Source organism: Phasianus colchicus, chromosome 1 (genome assembly GCF_987193195.1).
Source record: "Phasianus colchicus chromosome 1, bPhaCol1.hap1.1, whole genome shotgun sequence".
Taxonomy (NCBI): Eukaryota; Metazoa; Chordata; class Aves; order Galliformes; family Phasianidae; genus Phasianus; species Phasianus colchicus.
This window is the reverse complement of record NC_143436.1, coordinates 69,882,712-69,900,816: the sequence shown is the minus strand read 5'-3', so window position 1 is coordinate 69,900,816 and position 18,105 is coordinate 69,882,712. Positions and strand designations below refer to the sequence as shown.

General features: G+C 38.1%; 1 protein-coding gene across 7 annotated transcripts in view; it reads right to left on the bottom strand.

Annotated features, from left to right (window-relative positions):
• Positions 1-18,105, bottom strand: part of MPPED1 (metallophosphoesterase domain containing 1) — a 63,564-nt gene that overhangs the window by 8,483 nt on the left and 36,976 nt on the right. For all 7 annotated transcript variants that reach the window (XM_031597214.2, XM_090147003.1, XM_090146997.1 and 4 more), the window contains one exon: positions 2,530-2,645. In XM_031597214.2, coding sequence (XP_031453074.1) covers positions 2,530-2,645 — 116 coding nt within the window. The remainder of the gene's footprint in view (positions 1-2,529; positions 2,646-18,105) is intronic.

The following is an 18,105-nucleotide window of genomic DNA, read 5'->3' as shown; positions in this document are numbered from 1 at the left end:
AATCCATAAAATTAACTTCTCCATTAAATTAAGCATTATTTATGTTGAACATGTTTTTGTTTACATGCATTATCACCCTTCTGAAGCTTTCCCATATGTTAGCAGCTTATTATGTACACCTGACTACACAAACTAAGAATAATTGATTACACCTAGCTAACAATTAGAGATCATTTTAGGGTTTTTTTTAATGTTTGGTTACTTTAAACAGGTTTCTGCAGCTGTCAGGAAAGTATAAATCTTTGTCACAGACAATCAAGCAGACAGCTAGAAATGAAGACTTAAGGGTGAAATTAAATTAAAAACAAACAAAACAAAAAAAAAGAAGTGAACTTCTGAAGAGGAAAGAATCATAAATGAAGATCTTTGGGAGTCAGGGAAAGGACTTTCAAAGTTACACTAGATATAAAACTAACAAAAATATGCTGATTTAGAAATCAGCATTAGAGCTTGTAAAATACCATATTTTATAAGCTCTGGGGGAAAAAAGATTATATCTTCATTAAACACAAAGAAGTCCATAAACTCTTAATGTTGCTTCTGGATCTAAATCGTGGGCAAATTTAAATCTATATAATAATGTAACATTAATTAGTTTAGGAGGATGCATGCTTTTTGGAAGTGAGGGAATAAGAAAGCAGCAGAGAAAATGAATAACAGACAGAATTTAGGCAGCCGTGCTGGGAAGAAAAAAAAAAAAAAAGAATTTGCAAGAGAACTGATTGCTTTACATGATCATTAGGAACAGCTCTGATCTTGCTATCTGAGATCAGAACAACAGTAATCAGCTTTCTGGTTAAAATAATTAGCTTGGAGGGTCAAGGAAAATCCTGTCTCCCATACTGTCTGTGGACAAAGCTACACATTAAGGAGGCTCTGTAAGTTGGGCATAATGCTAATTTCTTTTGAAGTGTCATGTATTTGTTGCCATGAGTGTTAGGCACGCCAACAGTTGATGTTCTCAGGCAGAGTGTTCTGTGCTATGAAAGTATCAATACAAAAAATACAAAGATATGTAAACTTGATAAAAGGAAAATCCTTGGAGGATAGCTCAAGCTTATTTTTATTATTAACAATAATAATATTAATAATAACAAAAACAAATGACTAAATTACCACAGCACCTGAAACTGAGTGGTGTGAAACTTGCTCTCTACCTTCGAACAATGGATTTCAAACACAGGGATATTAGGAAGAGCTGAAGGCTCTTTAAAAATGGCTGTTAAAGTGTTGATGTTCCTGCAGAAATTTCAGAAACATGAGAGTTCTGAACAAGACCCACTGTTACAGTTCAAGCCTTGGACACAGTGATTATCTCTGTTACTAATCATTTAGGGAAGATATATCAAGGCCTATACAACTCACTACTGCCATCCAGTTTTATGATGCAGGTCCAGGTTATGAGCAGTCTGTGACATGGCACGAGACTCCAGTTTGGTGGAGCAGCAGCACACAGGCCTGCTCTGTGAGAAACTAAGCTTGCAAAGCAGCCCTTTCACCAGGATTAGTGAGCAGTGGAATGCAAACGTGTCTTTCTATAGGAAACAACAAAACACAAACCCTTTGGACACTTTCTCCTCCAGATTTTGAAAGAGAAGGAGAAAGGGTGGAAGACAAGAGGATTTTAGCTTCAGGAAATTGAAGACTGAAGAGAATCTAAAAGTTTAAAGGAACCAACTGCCTTCATCTTACACAAAGCACTATTCTGCAGTAAGAGGCAGCAAAACATTTCAGTACATGCTTCACATCCATGTCCAGTTATTAGTGAGAGTTAAATACATATAAGCATTAGACATAGCTTGCTATCTGTTAGATTTCTTGACAGATGTGTTAAAAAACAAAGCCTTTACTGTATCAGGACAAGTTTCTGTGATAATTTCATTTCAATAACACAGATCATTTCACTGTTATCTGAGAAGGTAAAATTTTCTCCTATCTTTCTTTGTATCATCAGTATGTTTATTACTTGTAAAACACAAGTGCAAAACTGTTTCTTGCAGGCCTTTTAGTGTTACTGTATTGTATTAAAAACAGGCAATTAACCCTATCCAAAGATAGGCCAACTACCACAGCATTTGGGTTTGTGAGGCAGGAGATAAATCAAGTCAGCATGCAAATCCATGGTAGATAGGGGGGATGCTGGTGCAGGTGAGGGAGAATGATGGTGCTATGAAATAATCCTGCACTGCTCTCTGAGACTTCTCCATGCTTCAAGTCAACTGATTTCACCAACCAGTGCACAGTGGGCAGATGCACAGGAAAAGTGGACCTCGCTTATTTACAAAGCTCATTAAGACCCAATTTATTAAGACTTTATTTTTGTGACCGTTATTTAATTCCCTACCATAAGTTGTCAGTAATCACAAAACATAAACCTGAGCTGAAGTTCTGGTGCTGCTGACATTGGTTGCTACTTGGATGTTACTTTTGACTTTCATTAGTCAGGTTTCCACTCTTTGTCTAAGGACAGACAACAGTTACTGTATAATCATTTGAAGTTCACAGCTAACAGCACTAATACTTTCTTACCGAGAGGTGGTCCATGTGTTATAAGAATATCTATCCCATCTGGAATAAGGTTCCACTTCTCTAATAGTGCTTGGCCTCGTGGAAGATTAAAGCCCCAGCCATAAAACCAAGGTTGCCTGCCAAGAGAGGAGGAGAATGTCTTCAGTGCTACTTCCATGTATGGTTACCTAATTAAAATATGTTGATAAACTTTCTATTAGCATGGAATCTGGAGACACAAATAGCATTCATTTTTTTTTGCGTGTGTGTGTACAGTGAAACTCTCTTTCTGTACAACCAATGTTATATAACTTGTGTGGAATATCCACGTAGCCCTTAACAGATTCAATGGCAGTACACAGTACAACGTTCACAGCATTATTCTAACCAGGTATACAGTAACTCTTACAACAGCTGAGTACCAAGACCCCCACTTGCGAATTAGCATGCCAGATTCTCATGGTATCTAGAAGCACACCTGCCTCAGACAGCTATGTATGGTAAGTGTTCTGCATTCACTCCCATCACATTTGAGCTGTAGCCCACCATCATTTGAGCAGAGTCAGAACCCAGCACAACCATAAATCCTACTCAGAAGAGAGTAGGAGACATCACCTATGCTGTTTCTCCAGTTGGAAGCATCCCATCAGAACAACACTGATACTTTTCTTATATATGTTTTTTTTTTTTCTCTTTTCTGGTATGTTGAGTGGCTTTTAAGATATTATCTATTCAGGATTTCTTAACATATGGGCATTTACTCTTTTTAAAATGTAGTCACAGAACAGCTCATCATGGAGCAGTGGGACTGTAATACTTCCAATCAGAACACATTTTATCTGTACCTTGGTGTTCCATTGATTAAAAAACTGTATTTCATGGCAATTATATCACAGTGGTAAATTATGTCTTGCTGACTATATTCTAATTCTAGGCCATAAAATTGAAGGGTTAGTTTTAGGTTGGAGTTTTTAAATAATTTTTTGACTGACATGTTCTGGCCATATCCATATTTGGAGAACAACAAACAGAGTGCTGTGATTTAATAAGGTTTATGATAATTGCAGCCTTGGTGTTTATAAATACATACACATAAACCAAAGCTCCCTTTGAGATGTTACTTTGTTGAAGAAAGCTTTACACTCCCTCGCTGCATCAAAAGACAGAAAGAAATCTTTTAAACAAATTCTCTGAACTATACTTTACATCATGTATGGCAAAGACAAAAGAAAATGCCCATGAAGCTATTATTCATCCTGTTCCATTACTGATGCTTCACTAACATTTCAAAAATTAGCACGTCTGCAATCTTCATGATGATATATTTTCCTCTTTTTCTTTCGGAAAGCTGCAAAGCACATGTCTATTGAAAACAGCTTAAAATCTAGAGCTGGATAAAATATAAAGTGATGTGGCTTATCAACAGGAAGAAAAGAAAATTCTGGTAAAAGGAAAAGTAGAAGGGGGCTTTTTCATTTTTCCTTCTACAGACAAAAAAAGCCCCAGCTTTTCTAGAGAGATGACCAAAGGCCGTGGGGGTGCCCATGGCTAGGAGAGAGCTCACCTTCCAGCTCCTCATCACACAGCATCCTGGATAGCCAGGTGTCCCAAGGAGAAAAAATAAGAAAGGAAAAGAAACAAACAAACAAACAAAAAACTTAGTACACCTTCCACTGAGACCAGAAGCATATCTCAGCCATTGGAAGCTGTAATGAGGGAGGTGAAGCTGTGTGAAGAAGAGATGCTAAGAGCAGCACCAATGGAGCAGAAACATTGTTCTGAGCCAGGTGGCTCAGACCAAGGTAGCTGCTTTCTGCAGATACCCACACAATTCAAACCCCACGTTTCTGGTTAGCTGTTCAGCTTCCAGCACGGTTTCCTCCTAGCAAGAACACAAACTGGGCTGTCGAACATGACTTCTCCCTTCCTACTGCTGTGGTGATCACTCACGGTCTATTCATTGCCTTACTGTGCAGTAACTAACTTTGGCGTGCAATACTGTCACACAAACCAAATCCAGGCCTGGGAAGACTGATCCATATGCTCAGCCCATTATTGAGAGAATGGGAGTGTTTTTGTCTCACAGAAATGCTGTTAAAATAAAGAAACCAGAGCCTGCAAGGTGCTCAGATGTTCCAGAAGTGGAAAGCCTTATAAAAATACACAGAGGTTAGGTTTTTTCCAAACTCCCCATCCCTGCCTTGGGATCACACTTCAAGCCTTTCCTGACAAGCAGCTTCCTTCACTAAGATGAACATACTCAACTATTTGGCAAACTGTATTAAGGCCCAGAGCAAGTTTTTCAGTCACTGACAGAAAATACTCACAAGAGCAACCAAGAGGCAAGCGTGGCGTCAGTCAGTCGATCCTTCTTCAGCCTTCAGTCACAGCTGAGACGCAGTGACTGCAGCCCCCTGCTCCCACCCGTGGCCCAGGACAACACAGTCCCCATGTCCCCAGGGGATGCGGGGTCAGGCTGCATCCCACAGCCCGCAGCCTGCTGGGCACAGAGGAACTGGCTGCTCCCTTGTAAAGAACCCAAGGAGAAAGATCAATATTTGCCAAAGAAGAGAAGGTCAACAACCTCCAGAATCATTATTTTAAGCACACAATGAAGCATTTATAAAGAGAAATAATCGTGACCGTCACAGGTCGCGTCAACACAATTTAATCCCGCTGAAATCCAAACGACTACGAATGGCACCATGCAGACGCGAGGGCCTCAACCTGTCCCTCCTAGGCCCAGCCCGTACATCGCGGCTTGTTAAGAGCCCGTTTCCCCTTATGAATAGGCATGATCTGCTTATTAAGATCCACAGCACTTTCCCTGTCCCTGCCTCCCTTTGTGCCGGCAGCGCGCCCACCCGAGCTGCGGGGCTGTAAGTTATGCATGCTGGAGCTGTTCTTTTGTGAAGGGAAAATGTTCGAACTTGCCTGATTTGCCATTATGCTGTCTTTCGTGACAATCCCAAGATGGAAAGAAATGGCCGAAGTGTTTCAGGCAAAAATCTGGAGTTCAAGGAAGGATTCAAGTGGAGGATAGTAGAGTGCTTTATTTAAGAGAAGGAAGAAAAATCGTGCACCCAATTGCCCCCACCCCCAAAGCCAAACCATCTTTATACACACGTGAGGATTTTATAAACCCCCAGGTTCCCTCTTCTGACAATTTACTGCAGAACAGCTATCAAAGTTTCAGAGTAGGAACAAAAAATGTTCTCAAATACCTACTAACAAGTCTGTGACCTGGATGTCATGCAAAGACAACTTGGTCTAAGATTTCCATTTATGATGGAATCTGAAAGCTAAGCTGAAGTCTTAGTACCATGCACAAAATTTCCAGATCCCCTTATTAGTTGCTGATGAAAAGCATAATGTTTTTATAATTATTTTTCAATAACAGTTCACATTTTATGAAGAAAATGCTATACTGTATGTTATTGAAGAGAAAACCTCCTATTCTCAAAAACAACAACCAAAAAAAATCCCCATATTTGGCAATTAAAGACATACATCATGAATGTAATTCACCTCTGAAGTGAAGTGCTCATGTGTAGAAATGTACTTTGATTTAGGTCTTATCTTCTTAAATGGAACAGTTGCAGTCTCTCCATTTCCTACTGAAATTCAACAGCATTATTATTATGATAAAAATAATAATTGTCTACACATAAGACTCTCGGGGGAAAATATATTGGAAGTGAATTTGTTTACAGCACAATTAACCTTATGTTAAAAACATATGAACAAGTTTTACAGGTCAAATAATCCACCATACAAAAAGGGCTGAATTATCAGAATTTGTGCTAGCAGTCGGATGTTGCTTTATGTACTGAATTTCTATCTTTCTGTTCTAAAGTAACCATTGGAATAATTTTCTTACAGAATGATAGTTGCTATGACAACCATAGCAAATTTTCCTTTTCTGAAACAGATGTCTCATTTAGTTGAAAATTAGAATGTGAAAAACCCATGGGAAAAATTAATTCAAACTTTAACAGAACACTGACTACAATGTAATCTCTTATAGGTTAACCCCTTAACATCTTCCTGCACTCTTATAGTAACCTTCTCATAAATACTAATTAAACCAATTTAACCTCCTATGAATGACCTTCTTAGCTATCATTAGCACTTTAGTTGTCTTTGAAAGGAGCAATTCTGTTACAATAATAACTGAAAAAAGTCATATAAAAAAAAAAGAGTGGTCAAACATATTACCATCTTAATTATTTATTAGTTTTCCTTCTTTTATTCAGCTACTACTGGAAGGAGCTACTGTGTAGTCCAAGAATTCTTTTGTCATTTAAATGGGGCATAACTTAGTTTTACATGTGATTTACTGTAAAGGGCAGTGATGCACTACGAAGACTTGACCTGTAATTTATGTGAACACTGAAGGTTTTCAATTTTCAAACCACTGGTATACATCTTAATCTGCTCATCAGACATACAAGGGAATACAAGAACAGGATACTTGACTGGCAAAGAACTATCTACGTACATGCGTTTTTCTACTGCATGCAACAAGATGGTAAATCTCCATTACCTTGATTCTATTTAAATGTTTTAACTTAAAGAACAGATTTTTTCCTTTCTCTACATGGTATGCAGTCATAAACTACAAATGACCATGGAAAGCAGCCAGTGGGCAGTTAGAAAAAATACTCGAAGCACAGCATCACCCTTAGTGCCTGCAGAGTGCAAGCCACAAAAAGAACTTCAGGGCTGCAAGATTTACAGCAGCAGCTCCAGCTAGGCTGTCCGGTTGCTTAAGACAAATCCTGCCACCAGTAGGCATGCAATTACTCTTGTTGACTTCAAGGGAAAACTCCCTTACAGAGTCCAAAATCCACAGAGAACTATGGGTGGCAACAGACTCAATAGCCATTAGCATATCAAAGGGAGCAGTGGGCAACATCTTGTGTACACCTGAATAGCAAAAAAATACATAACTAGAACACAATCATTCCAGATTTTCATTTTTATAAAGCTTCCTACAGATAGCCTTTTTGCAGCTGAAAGTCAAATTCTCTAACTAACCTTCCTTCACTTACAAAATAAATTTCAGTGGTTCATGAACATGCAACTTGTTTCAGTCTTTTCTCCACAACAGTTGTTCCTCTCGTAGGAAAATAAGCAAATAGTGGCCAGTGCCTGTAAAGAAGCTCAGTGGGAAGAGAACGGACCAAATCCTCTCATCTCTGCTCCCTCATTGCAACTGCAGAGCCACACATAAACCAAATTTTCCTGCTCTTGATTTAACCTGTTATTGCTCACTACAGATCTGAGAACAGGGACATACAGTAATGTCTATAGCATATACCTTCCTTATCTGTTTGTAGTTCAATCCTTCATATTTTCACATTCACCGTCACTGCATTAGTTGAATTTAATCAATCTCTTTAAATGTCTATTTAGCCTTTCCTCAGTAACTATCCAGTTCATTATTTTGGCAGCTTTTCACTCTGTTTTCTCTCCACCTAAGAATTCAAAAAAGGTCACCTTTTTTTGTCTGTGTGAATATGTGCATGTATTTGGCACCAGTTGTTTCTACATTTAAAGGAGTTGTGAACTAGCATTGTTCTGTCTTTTTTTTTTTTTTTTTTTTTTTTTTCCCCTCTTGCACAAAAGAAGACCATTTAAATCAGGCAGGAACCAAAGGAGCAATTGGACCACTGGTGATTGCAGGGACAAGCAAGGCATGTTCCTTGTAGGCTCTCAACAAGCGCTCACTATTATGGCATCTGCTACGTTAACAGTGTAACTGAGATGTGAAAAAAAATGGATTTCAGAAGTTATGAGGTAACTCACATCACTACCAGCTTTCATGTGAAAGTGACAAGGGCGGTATATTTTCAGAGGAGAGGTATGTGAGCAGTGTATGGAAAGGATTAAATTATGAAGAAGAAAAAAAAAAGAAATTTAAGATTCACCTATTCTTAACAGTAGAACCACGGTATTTTAGTGAAAGCCAAGGCCTCATACTTAAATCTATTAAATGCAAATGATTAATCTCATAGATTATTATCCTTTGGAACACGTGGCCACCAAATACAGCTTACATGTGGAAAGTCAAAAGCAGCAGGAAGGGAACTAAGCTAAGAACTCCAGTTGAGGTACTAAATGCCTTGCACAGTATTACTTAGGGCTCTGCAGTGAACAGCAAACTGAATTTGTATCCTCCATCAGCCTGCTGGCCACAAGTGTATTTCCAGTATATTTCTTTTATAGGAAAGTCTGCAGTGTTCTTGGTTTTTTGCCTTACTTGCTTTGCATCCAAGGCTGTAAATCTCAAAACTCAATCAAATTATATTACTGTTTTCACAAAAGGAAAGAAGTGTAAAAATCAGAATGTGGCCCTTTGTCAGTAATTATTTCTTTTGCAATTTGAGTTACATATAAAATCATTCATCTTTTGTTTAGCAAAGGATTTCATACATCTCTGACTGGAAAGAAGAAAGAATGAGCTGTGACTAATAGGAACTGATCATTTCTAAACATTAATCTGTTACAAAACAATGAAAAATAAAATGAAATCCACTTTATCTTCATAACGAGAACACAGAAGATAACAGGTAAAGAGAAAAATTAATGAAAGACTGAATTTAAAACATGCCAGCACCAAACACAAATTGCTTATTTCATTCTGCTGGGAGCCAAAAGATAATATCCCATCTGATATATTTTTTAAATAATAAAATAAACCCCGTAAACAAACTTAAAAGTTCATTTGGAATAATGAGCTACGAGATTCAATGCTAGAGGTGCAGATGTAGAACTAACTGTATGGACAGTCAGCATGGTATTATACACTTATGGCAGAACAACATTGTTTAGCTCCTGATATCTTCAAGTCTGTTCCCGCAGTCTGATTCCCAACGTTGAAAATATAGGTACAGGTAGGTTACATAGTCTGTACTTCCAATATTAATAAGTGAGAAACACAGTGGCTAAGAGGGAGGAAGAGTGAACAGTCCCTCTGTCCACAGTACAGTCATGATCTCTTTTTAGATACTTGCCACCAATGGACCAGTCAGTACAGAAAGAATTCAAGCCTTACCTATGCATGGCATCTTTACAGTTTTTCCACTATCAAATGACTAGACAGCTAAAGAAACATGTTCTTCCTCCACACATCTGGCTAGCTGGACTTCACTGAAGCTCTCTATGGCTTTACAGAACTCAACTAGATAAAAAGATGGAACATCCCTCCGAAAGGAGACACTACACTTGGGCTTTTTTACGGTGTCGCTCCTGGACTCTCTTACATGAAGTATGACTCAAATATATAGGATGTGTAATAGGTACACTAAGAATTGATAAAAAAGGCCCTCGCAGTAGCCTGGTAACTCACCAGGTCTGCATTCTTTTCTCAAAACACCAGGAGTAATTAGGCCATATGGACTAACTGTCTGCCAGTTCTTTCCTTTTTTCTTCCTTTTTCTTTTTTTCATGTTAAAAAAAAAAAAAAAAAAAAAAATTGAAAGCCATTTTGCGTTAAACAAGCATGAAAATGCTTCCAAAACTAATACACTAATACAGCATATGTGTATATATGCACAAAGTGTATTCTTTTTAACATTCTCAATTTCACAACAGATGAACTTATTCCTTGTTTTAAAAAGCACATAACGATGTTTCACATGCCTTATTCTTACCTGAAGTGAAAAACATTCAAGTAATCCTAAATTCCATGCTAATGCTTTCCTGCAGTCCTAAATTCACTCCACACTACTGTAGTGGAAAACAACTGCTGCAATAGAACTTTCTATACCAAAAATGTACAGCTTCAACATCTGGACGTTCATTCAACTACTTAGGAATTCTGAGGTATCCTTATAAAAAAAAATCATACACTTATCTGATGTCAATTACATAATTGGAAATATGAGGCACACACACGTACAGCTCTCCATTTTAACACTGGTTCCAATTTATTCTACTTTCTTACTGGAGAAGAAAACTGCTCATATTAAACAATGATAATTTAATAAATAAAATTAAATATTAAACATCAAATCCAAAGGAAGGATTCTAATGTTAAACAGATCCACAACAAATGGCAGAGGACTGCTTTATCTCTTAAATTCTGGTCATGAAAAATAGAACTGAGATAACTGTTACAGTTAGTGGTGGTAGCTCTGCATACCACAGCTCCTTAGAGCACAATGTAAAGTCAGCATCTACTTCTCAATGTAGCAATGCACCTGAGATGAAAGAAGCTTCTGAACAAAGTGTCCTTGCAAACAAGTTGCGCAGAGGCTTGCAAATTTCTCTCTGCTCGATTGCTGTACTTACAAATAAGGTTCATCAGGAAGAAGAGCTAGTTGAAACAAGAAGCTACAATGGTTGACTGAGAACTTGAACGTGTAACTTACTGCATAGGCTTAATAAGCTAATTAATATCAACATCCTCACCCTGGGCAGAATAAAGTTTGAGTTAATTGCACATGCGATGTATGATACACTGGGGGGGGGCACATAAAAGGGGGAAGATGTATTTGGCATATTGGGAAGTCTCTAACTCTGAGTACTTCAGCCAGTAAGTAAAGGTGGAGTAACAATGTGGTCTGGAGATAGGGATAAAAAGGGGGCTGTGCCTCTGATACTTTGAGAGACCCTGCAGGGGGGCTGTCCCTATGGATTCAGCCTTCATTTGAATTAAGAAAGACTCTCCTCTATCTTTTTTGGGGGTAAAGATAATTGAGCAAGCCCATTTGAGCACAATTTTTCACAACACACCTATTGTGTAAAAACCTATGGAAAACACATGCATGGAAGCGATTGTGAACTTGGGAGGCTGATTCTCACTCCACATAAAGAGCTCAGAAGCTGGTGGAGCTCTGCCAGTTTACTCCAGCTGAGAATCAGCTCCACGCGGATCCGCCCCAAAGTAGTTAGCTATTTGTGCTTCTCTTGGATCATCGCCAAAGGGCTCATCCAGTACCCAACTGTGTTTACATCTTTGAAACATCCTGAAATTGCTGCTGTCTGAGACTCCAGCCCAGACTACAGATAGAGCTGGTGGGCCTTTTGTTCAAGCAAAAAATTAAAATTAAAAAAAGAAGAAAAAAAAAAAAGAAAAAAAAAAGAGTGCACCAAAACAACAACAAAAAAAGCACTTTAAAGTTTTAAATCAGCTCTGTCTCATAAAATTAAACTTGTAAGCAAATGTGTAGAATAAAGAGAAAACTAACTGCTGTGGGGGATTGCTATTCACTCTCGTGGTTTATGAACTGCAGGAAAGTGAAACCAATTCCCTGCAGTGAGATTACAGGTCTCCTCTTCTATAGGTCTTAAATTAAAAACCAGCTGAATCCAAAGTGAGCTAGTTTACTGGATCAGAAGATTCAATTATTTCTGCTAAGTAACTGAACGTGAACTACTTCATTCTAATAATATACAACTAATAATTACTGCCCAAGAAAAGACTTTTTTCTACCAAGCTAATTAAACTAAAGCAATATATTTTTCAACTGCTCTCAGATTTAACTAAAGCTAGAAACATTTGCAGCAAAACAAGCAAATGCAAATCCCCACTCACAGACAGAGATACAAAGCCACACAATGCATTCAGATGCTACAAGAAACAGCACTTCCCCAAAAACATTATGGGAAATAAACATAACTGCTGATCTATATTCAGCATACATGCACACAAGTACACAGTGCCACGTCCTGCACTCCTGTACAGATGCAGAATGGATGCAAAGGACCTCTGGATTCATAACTGACTAAGCTCACTCTGCAAGAGATCACAGTGAAAAGTGTTTGAGGATTGATCCATATCCATAATATATGAAGTAAGCAGCACAGAACCGTGTCTGACTTACTTTTTTCTTCTCTTTTGACCATCAAAGATGGAACTGTTCCAGGCCCCTTAGCCTTGGGCAATGGGAGAAATCGTGACAGAAAACATTTTCTGGAATATTCATTAACAGGAAAAGAAAAAAGGGCTGTTTCAAACTGCCATCACTTAAAAAAACTATCCCAAGGGAAACGGAAAAGTAAAAGTTCTTAGGAGCACATAACAATTAGAATTCATCACGTTGGGTTTCTTTTTGACAATCTTTATGAACTATGATAGGTGTAACTAGATTTACACTCTCATTCACTCACAAAACCTAAAGCAGAGTTTATTTAGTTAATAACAACCATTTTCTTTCAACATGCTACAGAAAATTCACTTTCACTCTGAGAAATCTCGGTTTCTTTTCATAAACATTTTTTTTTCTGCGGTGTTAATTATTGTCACTAATTCATTTCTGTCACTTAATTTGTACTGCAGTGTTCATTAAAAAGACCTCTCCTCAATTCTGTGATTGCTCATATAAACAATGACACCTGTATACCTCTTGCCTACTGAATGGCACTCACATTTCCTTTGTTTCCAAGTAATGTAAAGAGAACATGTTTACCATACAAAATGCTCTGATTTTAGCAAAGTACCTTTAGTAAAAGAAATGCATATATATCTTCAGTGATCTATTTCTGATGATAAAACAGCCAGAATGCACTCTTAAGTCTCAGTTTCTTTCTGTCACTGGAAAACCTTTTACACTTCAAGAGTTCAACATCTTACACTTCTCCCCACCATCTCCCCTGAACAGCTGAATTTAATAGATCAAAACCATTTTGCAGGAAAAAAAAAAAAACAAAAAAAACATTCTTACGATCTCCCATATGTTGCAAACTAAACTACAGTGAATTGCAGTTTTAAGTGTTTTTAGAAGCAGCACTTTCCAAAATGGAAAACAATTTCTGATAAGTACAGAAGAGGAAATAAAAATATCACTCGAGCATTCCATTAAAATACAATTAAACCTGCATCTATGTGCCACAGACTGTAATTAATATATTTTAACAGAATGATCAATTTCGCTTTCTCTCCTCTGAACACGTTGCCATTTCTTACCCATCTGTCACATCTTACCTACCTTTGACTGAACGCCTGAAATAAAACATCTTCAGCATTCTAACCATAATCACACAGCCACATTAGGAAGGCTTTGATGCCAACATCTTCCCCAAAATTTCTGAAACCTGAGATGCCTCAATTCTAAACAACAAGCAGAGCCTACTACTCCCACTCCCAGCCAGCATTCTTCTTCCTCACAAACTATGTCTGTGTACCTAAATTATTCATTTATATTGCCTGCCTCGTCACTGATAAAGAAAGAGCTCCAAATAGCTCCTGAGCTGCAAAATCAGGGAGTATCCACCATTATTAAAACAAATTTGCGAGCAATCAAAACCCAGTGCTCTGCCAGTACGTCCACACCCAGCATTCTGTAAACTTTAGCACTGACACAGCTAGAAATGACAACAAGCTACCTGCTCAAAAATCTACTTACTCTGAGATCTGCAAGAATTTTTGCATAGTATTTTACTGCTTTACAAACCAGTATGTAAGCAATTGCATTTCAGATCTTTGTATTTTTATCTTTTAACAAAGTGAAGTGCAGAAAGGAGAGAACAAATGAGGATCAGATATTTTACCTAGAAAAATTGTCCAGTAACGCTTCCCTGTGTATTTACATCACAAGCAAGATATGGAATAGTTTATTTTATAGATATGAAAGGGGAAAAAAGAACTAAGATCAAAGTGGTCATTTTGAGGCAGAAAAACAGTGATTGGTTTCTGTGTATTTTACAGAGGATGAAATGTGCAACATAATATCTTGCATCACTGCTGCTTTGTCACAAGTAAGCCATGCTCCCAACTTGGGAGGCGCATTATGTTAAATGAAGTCAGTATTTTATTTTAATACAGCTTCATTTTAATTGATGTTCACCTCAATGACTGTAAAGATTTGTACAAGGTCTGGCAAAGTAAACATGAGATGATTCATCACTGGCAAAATGAAAGCATGTCCCTCTCATGAAATGAATCTATAAATCTTTGTTACATTATTTTACTGATGGAAACTGAGTTCAGTGAGGAATGAAAGAGACTATTATAGCTGCTCTTGAAAAGATGGAGGAGGTAGGCACTGAAAAAGAGACTAGGCTATGAATGGACTAGACTCCATGTGAAACAAAAATCAGCCTCCCTCCTTTTGCCCTTTGCATACTCTTTGAAATTATTGCAATTGCATGGAGCTCACCAATTTTCCTGTCCAAAGCGTGCTCATTCCCATGTGCACACGTGAGAACAAAGTCTGAAAATGAGTACAGCAAAGTCTCCTACTTTGCAACTAAAAAACCAAATCAGTCAAGGAAAAGAATAAAAGGATATAACACACCTGTGGCTAAGTGCTAGTGATGACACCGAACTACACAGTTTGAACAAGGGCACTTGGCTGCATGCCATAATAGTACAGACATCTGCAGTGCACTGAAGAAAGGGCCAAGAGGCTAGAACAGCTTTCCAGCCTTAGCACCGAAGTGGAGGTGATGACATTGAGAATAAGGCTCTGTTGAGGTTACTCTGGATGAGGTGGTGGCTGCTGCAACTGACAGGTCAATGTGTCTTACACTTACACAGCTTAAATTACATGGGCAGAGCTCCCATCCTTGACCCAGGATGCTCAGTAATAACAATAAATGAACAGAACAAATACTTCCCCGACACACACCCCTAACCATCTTCATTAGGTTCTCATTACCTGAACAGAAATGTTGCATGAGAACTGTTGGCCTCTGTGTAAACACGTGAGGACTGTATCTAATCAGCGTCCTGTTAGAGAAAAGCAATAAAAAGAAAACAAGAGTCCTGCCTGGGCATCTGTCACTTCAACACAAATGGTCACAAATGTCTTTCTAGGCTGATATTAATCTTTGCTTTTCCATTTTCCCTGATGGAAATAAAAGTTTCTGAAGTTCCAGATGGGCTATAACAAAAAAAAATGAAGAAGGAAATATGAATACACAGACACTAGAAAGATTAAAAAAAAAAAAGTAATTTTGCAAAAAGAAAAACGAGGGTCTGCTCCAGAGAAATAGATTCCTCCAGATAATCAAAGCCAAACAAAAATCCACTCTCTGGATAATGAGTCTGGAGGCAATCTCATCCAAAAGGGCTTTTTAAAGCTATCTAGGACAACGTGTCACTTAGAATAACAGAATGGTCATGTTTGGGAAAAGGGGTTTGATTGCTGCTCTCTCTGCCACATTGTGGAAAATGAAAAACAGCGCAAAAAGAGATAAAATGCTCTCCTGCCACTTTATATGCCTGTTTTAGGACAGCATGACAGAAGTTTCTCCTACAGCTCTGTACAGCTGCTTAGAAGCATTATGGAGATTCAGTGGCTAGGAAAAAGATGCCTTCCTTCTGCCACTTACATTTCTCCTGCTACATCAAGTAAAAGACATACTCTTACCTTGCCATTAATGCACAATAGTCCACCTTTAAATAGAAATTCCTGCCATTTTCCACAAGGTCAGAGCATAAATACAAAATAACGTCTGCAAATGTACACCTTACCAATAAATGAGACAGGGATGCAATATTAGACATTAAGGCAGCAGCAATATAACCTTTGCCAGATATAGGGGTCAATCCATTCATTTTCAAGTCTTCTCATTAGTTACGGTATGCAAGAGTAGAACAGAGGGCTATGTTATTTATTCACTGGGTTGTTAAAAGCTCAACAGAAACAACGTAGTACAGCAGAGCCTGTTAAGCTCCAGCCATGCTTCAGCCTGGTATTACTGGAACCTCATGCAACAGAGAAGCAGATGTAGCAACACTCAGGATCACACCTGCAAGTATGAAACTCAGCAAGGTGCTCTCATGACAATACAAAACATACGTGCACCTTAACACCATGTAAAAATAAATGACTGTAATTAAATAATGAGCACAGAATACATAGATGCCCATTCAGCAAGCATAACACATCTTGGGCACTGAATGAATCTCATGCAAACTCAGTGTATGACTAATTAAAACTGTTAGCAGTACACAGGCACAGGTGGATTTTATCTTAATTCTGGATGCAGCTAACACTCTTACCTTTGCAATAATAGTACATTTTACTGTACATTATGGAGGTAAGGAACCATAATGGAAAGCTGAAGACCTATAATGCTCGCTAATCATTAATTAATATGGATCCATGCATGATATCCTCATGCAGATAACACCCAGTTTGATGACAAAGAAAAGAACTTCTGCCAAAAATTCAAACTTCTCGTGTTATTTTGGCTTCCTGACTTGCAAACCATTTGTCTGGACTGTCCACTTCTTGTTGGCTCTTAGAGGTCAAGAGAAAAGCTCCCTAGAGTTAAGAACATCTTAATACCTGTTCATTTCAGTTATCAACACTCATACCTCACTCTAGCTCCACAGCAGGATTTACAATCACAGCAACATTACTCAGAAGGGATTTCTGTAAGTTTTCAGCCCAACCTACCACTGCAAGAAGGGCAGAAACAGTCACTAGATAGGGTCAGCCATGACTGCTGTGTTAAGCCTTGGAAACACCTAAGAATGGGTGCTCTGCCATCTCCCTGTTGTTCCTGCTTGCTGCATAGGTATCTATACATTATGATTTTACACACTGCTAAAAAATAAATTAAACCTCTCTGGCAAATCGCTTCATGGTTTGCTCATCCAGACACGTGAACCAATAGTGTGTGGTGCACTGTGAAGAGCATCAGCCTCCTTGGCCAAACATAGACACAGAAAACCCTTAAAAATCAAGATTCTCTGGATATGTTTAAAATCCAGGTATTCTCAAGTTTCTGATGAAGCATGCATGTCTTTATGCTCCTCTCCCTCATTGTATTTACTGATAGTCCCCCGGTCCTAGACTCTCTTGTGTTGCAAATATTTTCAAACAAAAGCTTTTGTATTGGCATCAAAATGGCTGCTTCCTGCCTGATTATACTACCACTGTAATTAATGCTTAAGGCAGTTACATTTTTGTTATTGAGTAGAGGTTCAATCTGGCGCTGAAATCTTGCCCCTGAAGCCCAGGAGAGTTATAGCATTGGTTTCTGAGACAAGACAGTGTCCCATTTCTTCTCTGCAATTAAAAATAACCACTGAGTTTCAGATAATAGTAGAGGTCAAAATATCCAAGTGCTATTGAAAATATTTAACCACATACAAATGGTACCTACTTAAAAGGCCTTAGAGAATTGCACGTTATACAAACCAATCAAGCTTTCATGGTTTACTCCGCAACTAAAACATCTTAACCAAAAATATAATCTAATTCTCTATAGGTCACATATAAAAACACAGATGGCTACAGGTAAACACACTCAGTTAATGCCGACTGGCATTCACTCAGACCTTATTCCAGGGTTCTCAAAGTACTTTACAAACAATGACCAGCCTTTTTCATAAAGGAGGGATATCTGTAGCTTGCATTTATTTTTACACAGGGTAAATTAAGACTGAGGGTCAGGGCTGTAATCAGAAACAGAAAGGCAGGATCTGGGGCCCCAGGTTTTACATAGCTCACCTTCTAATTAGAGTTATGCATGTACAACAAACAGAAACTCTAATTGGGAGTTCTCCAATTAAACAAATCCACTAAGAAAGCTATATGCATATTTTCAAGGCTGGAAAAGAAAACATTTTAGGATACTGAGCAGGCAACTGCATGAAACTTAGCTTTCTTATTGAGCTCTGAGTGGTTCAAG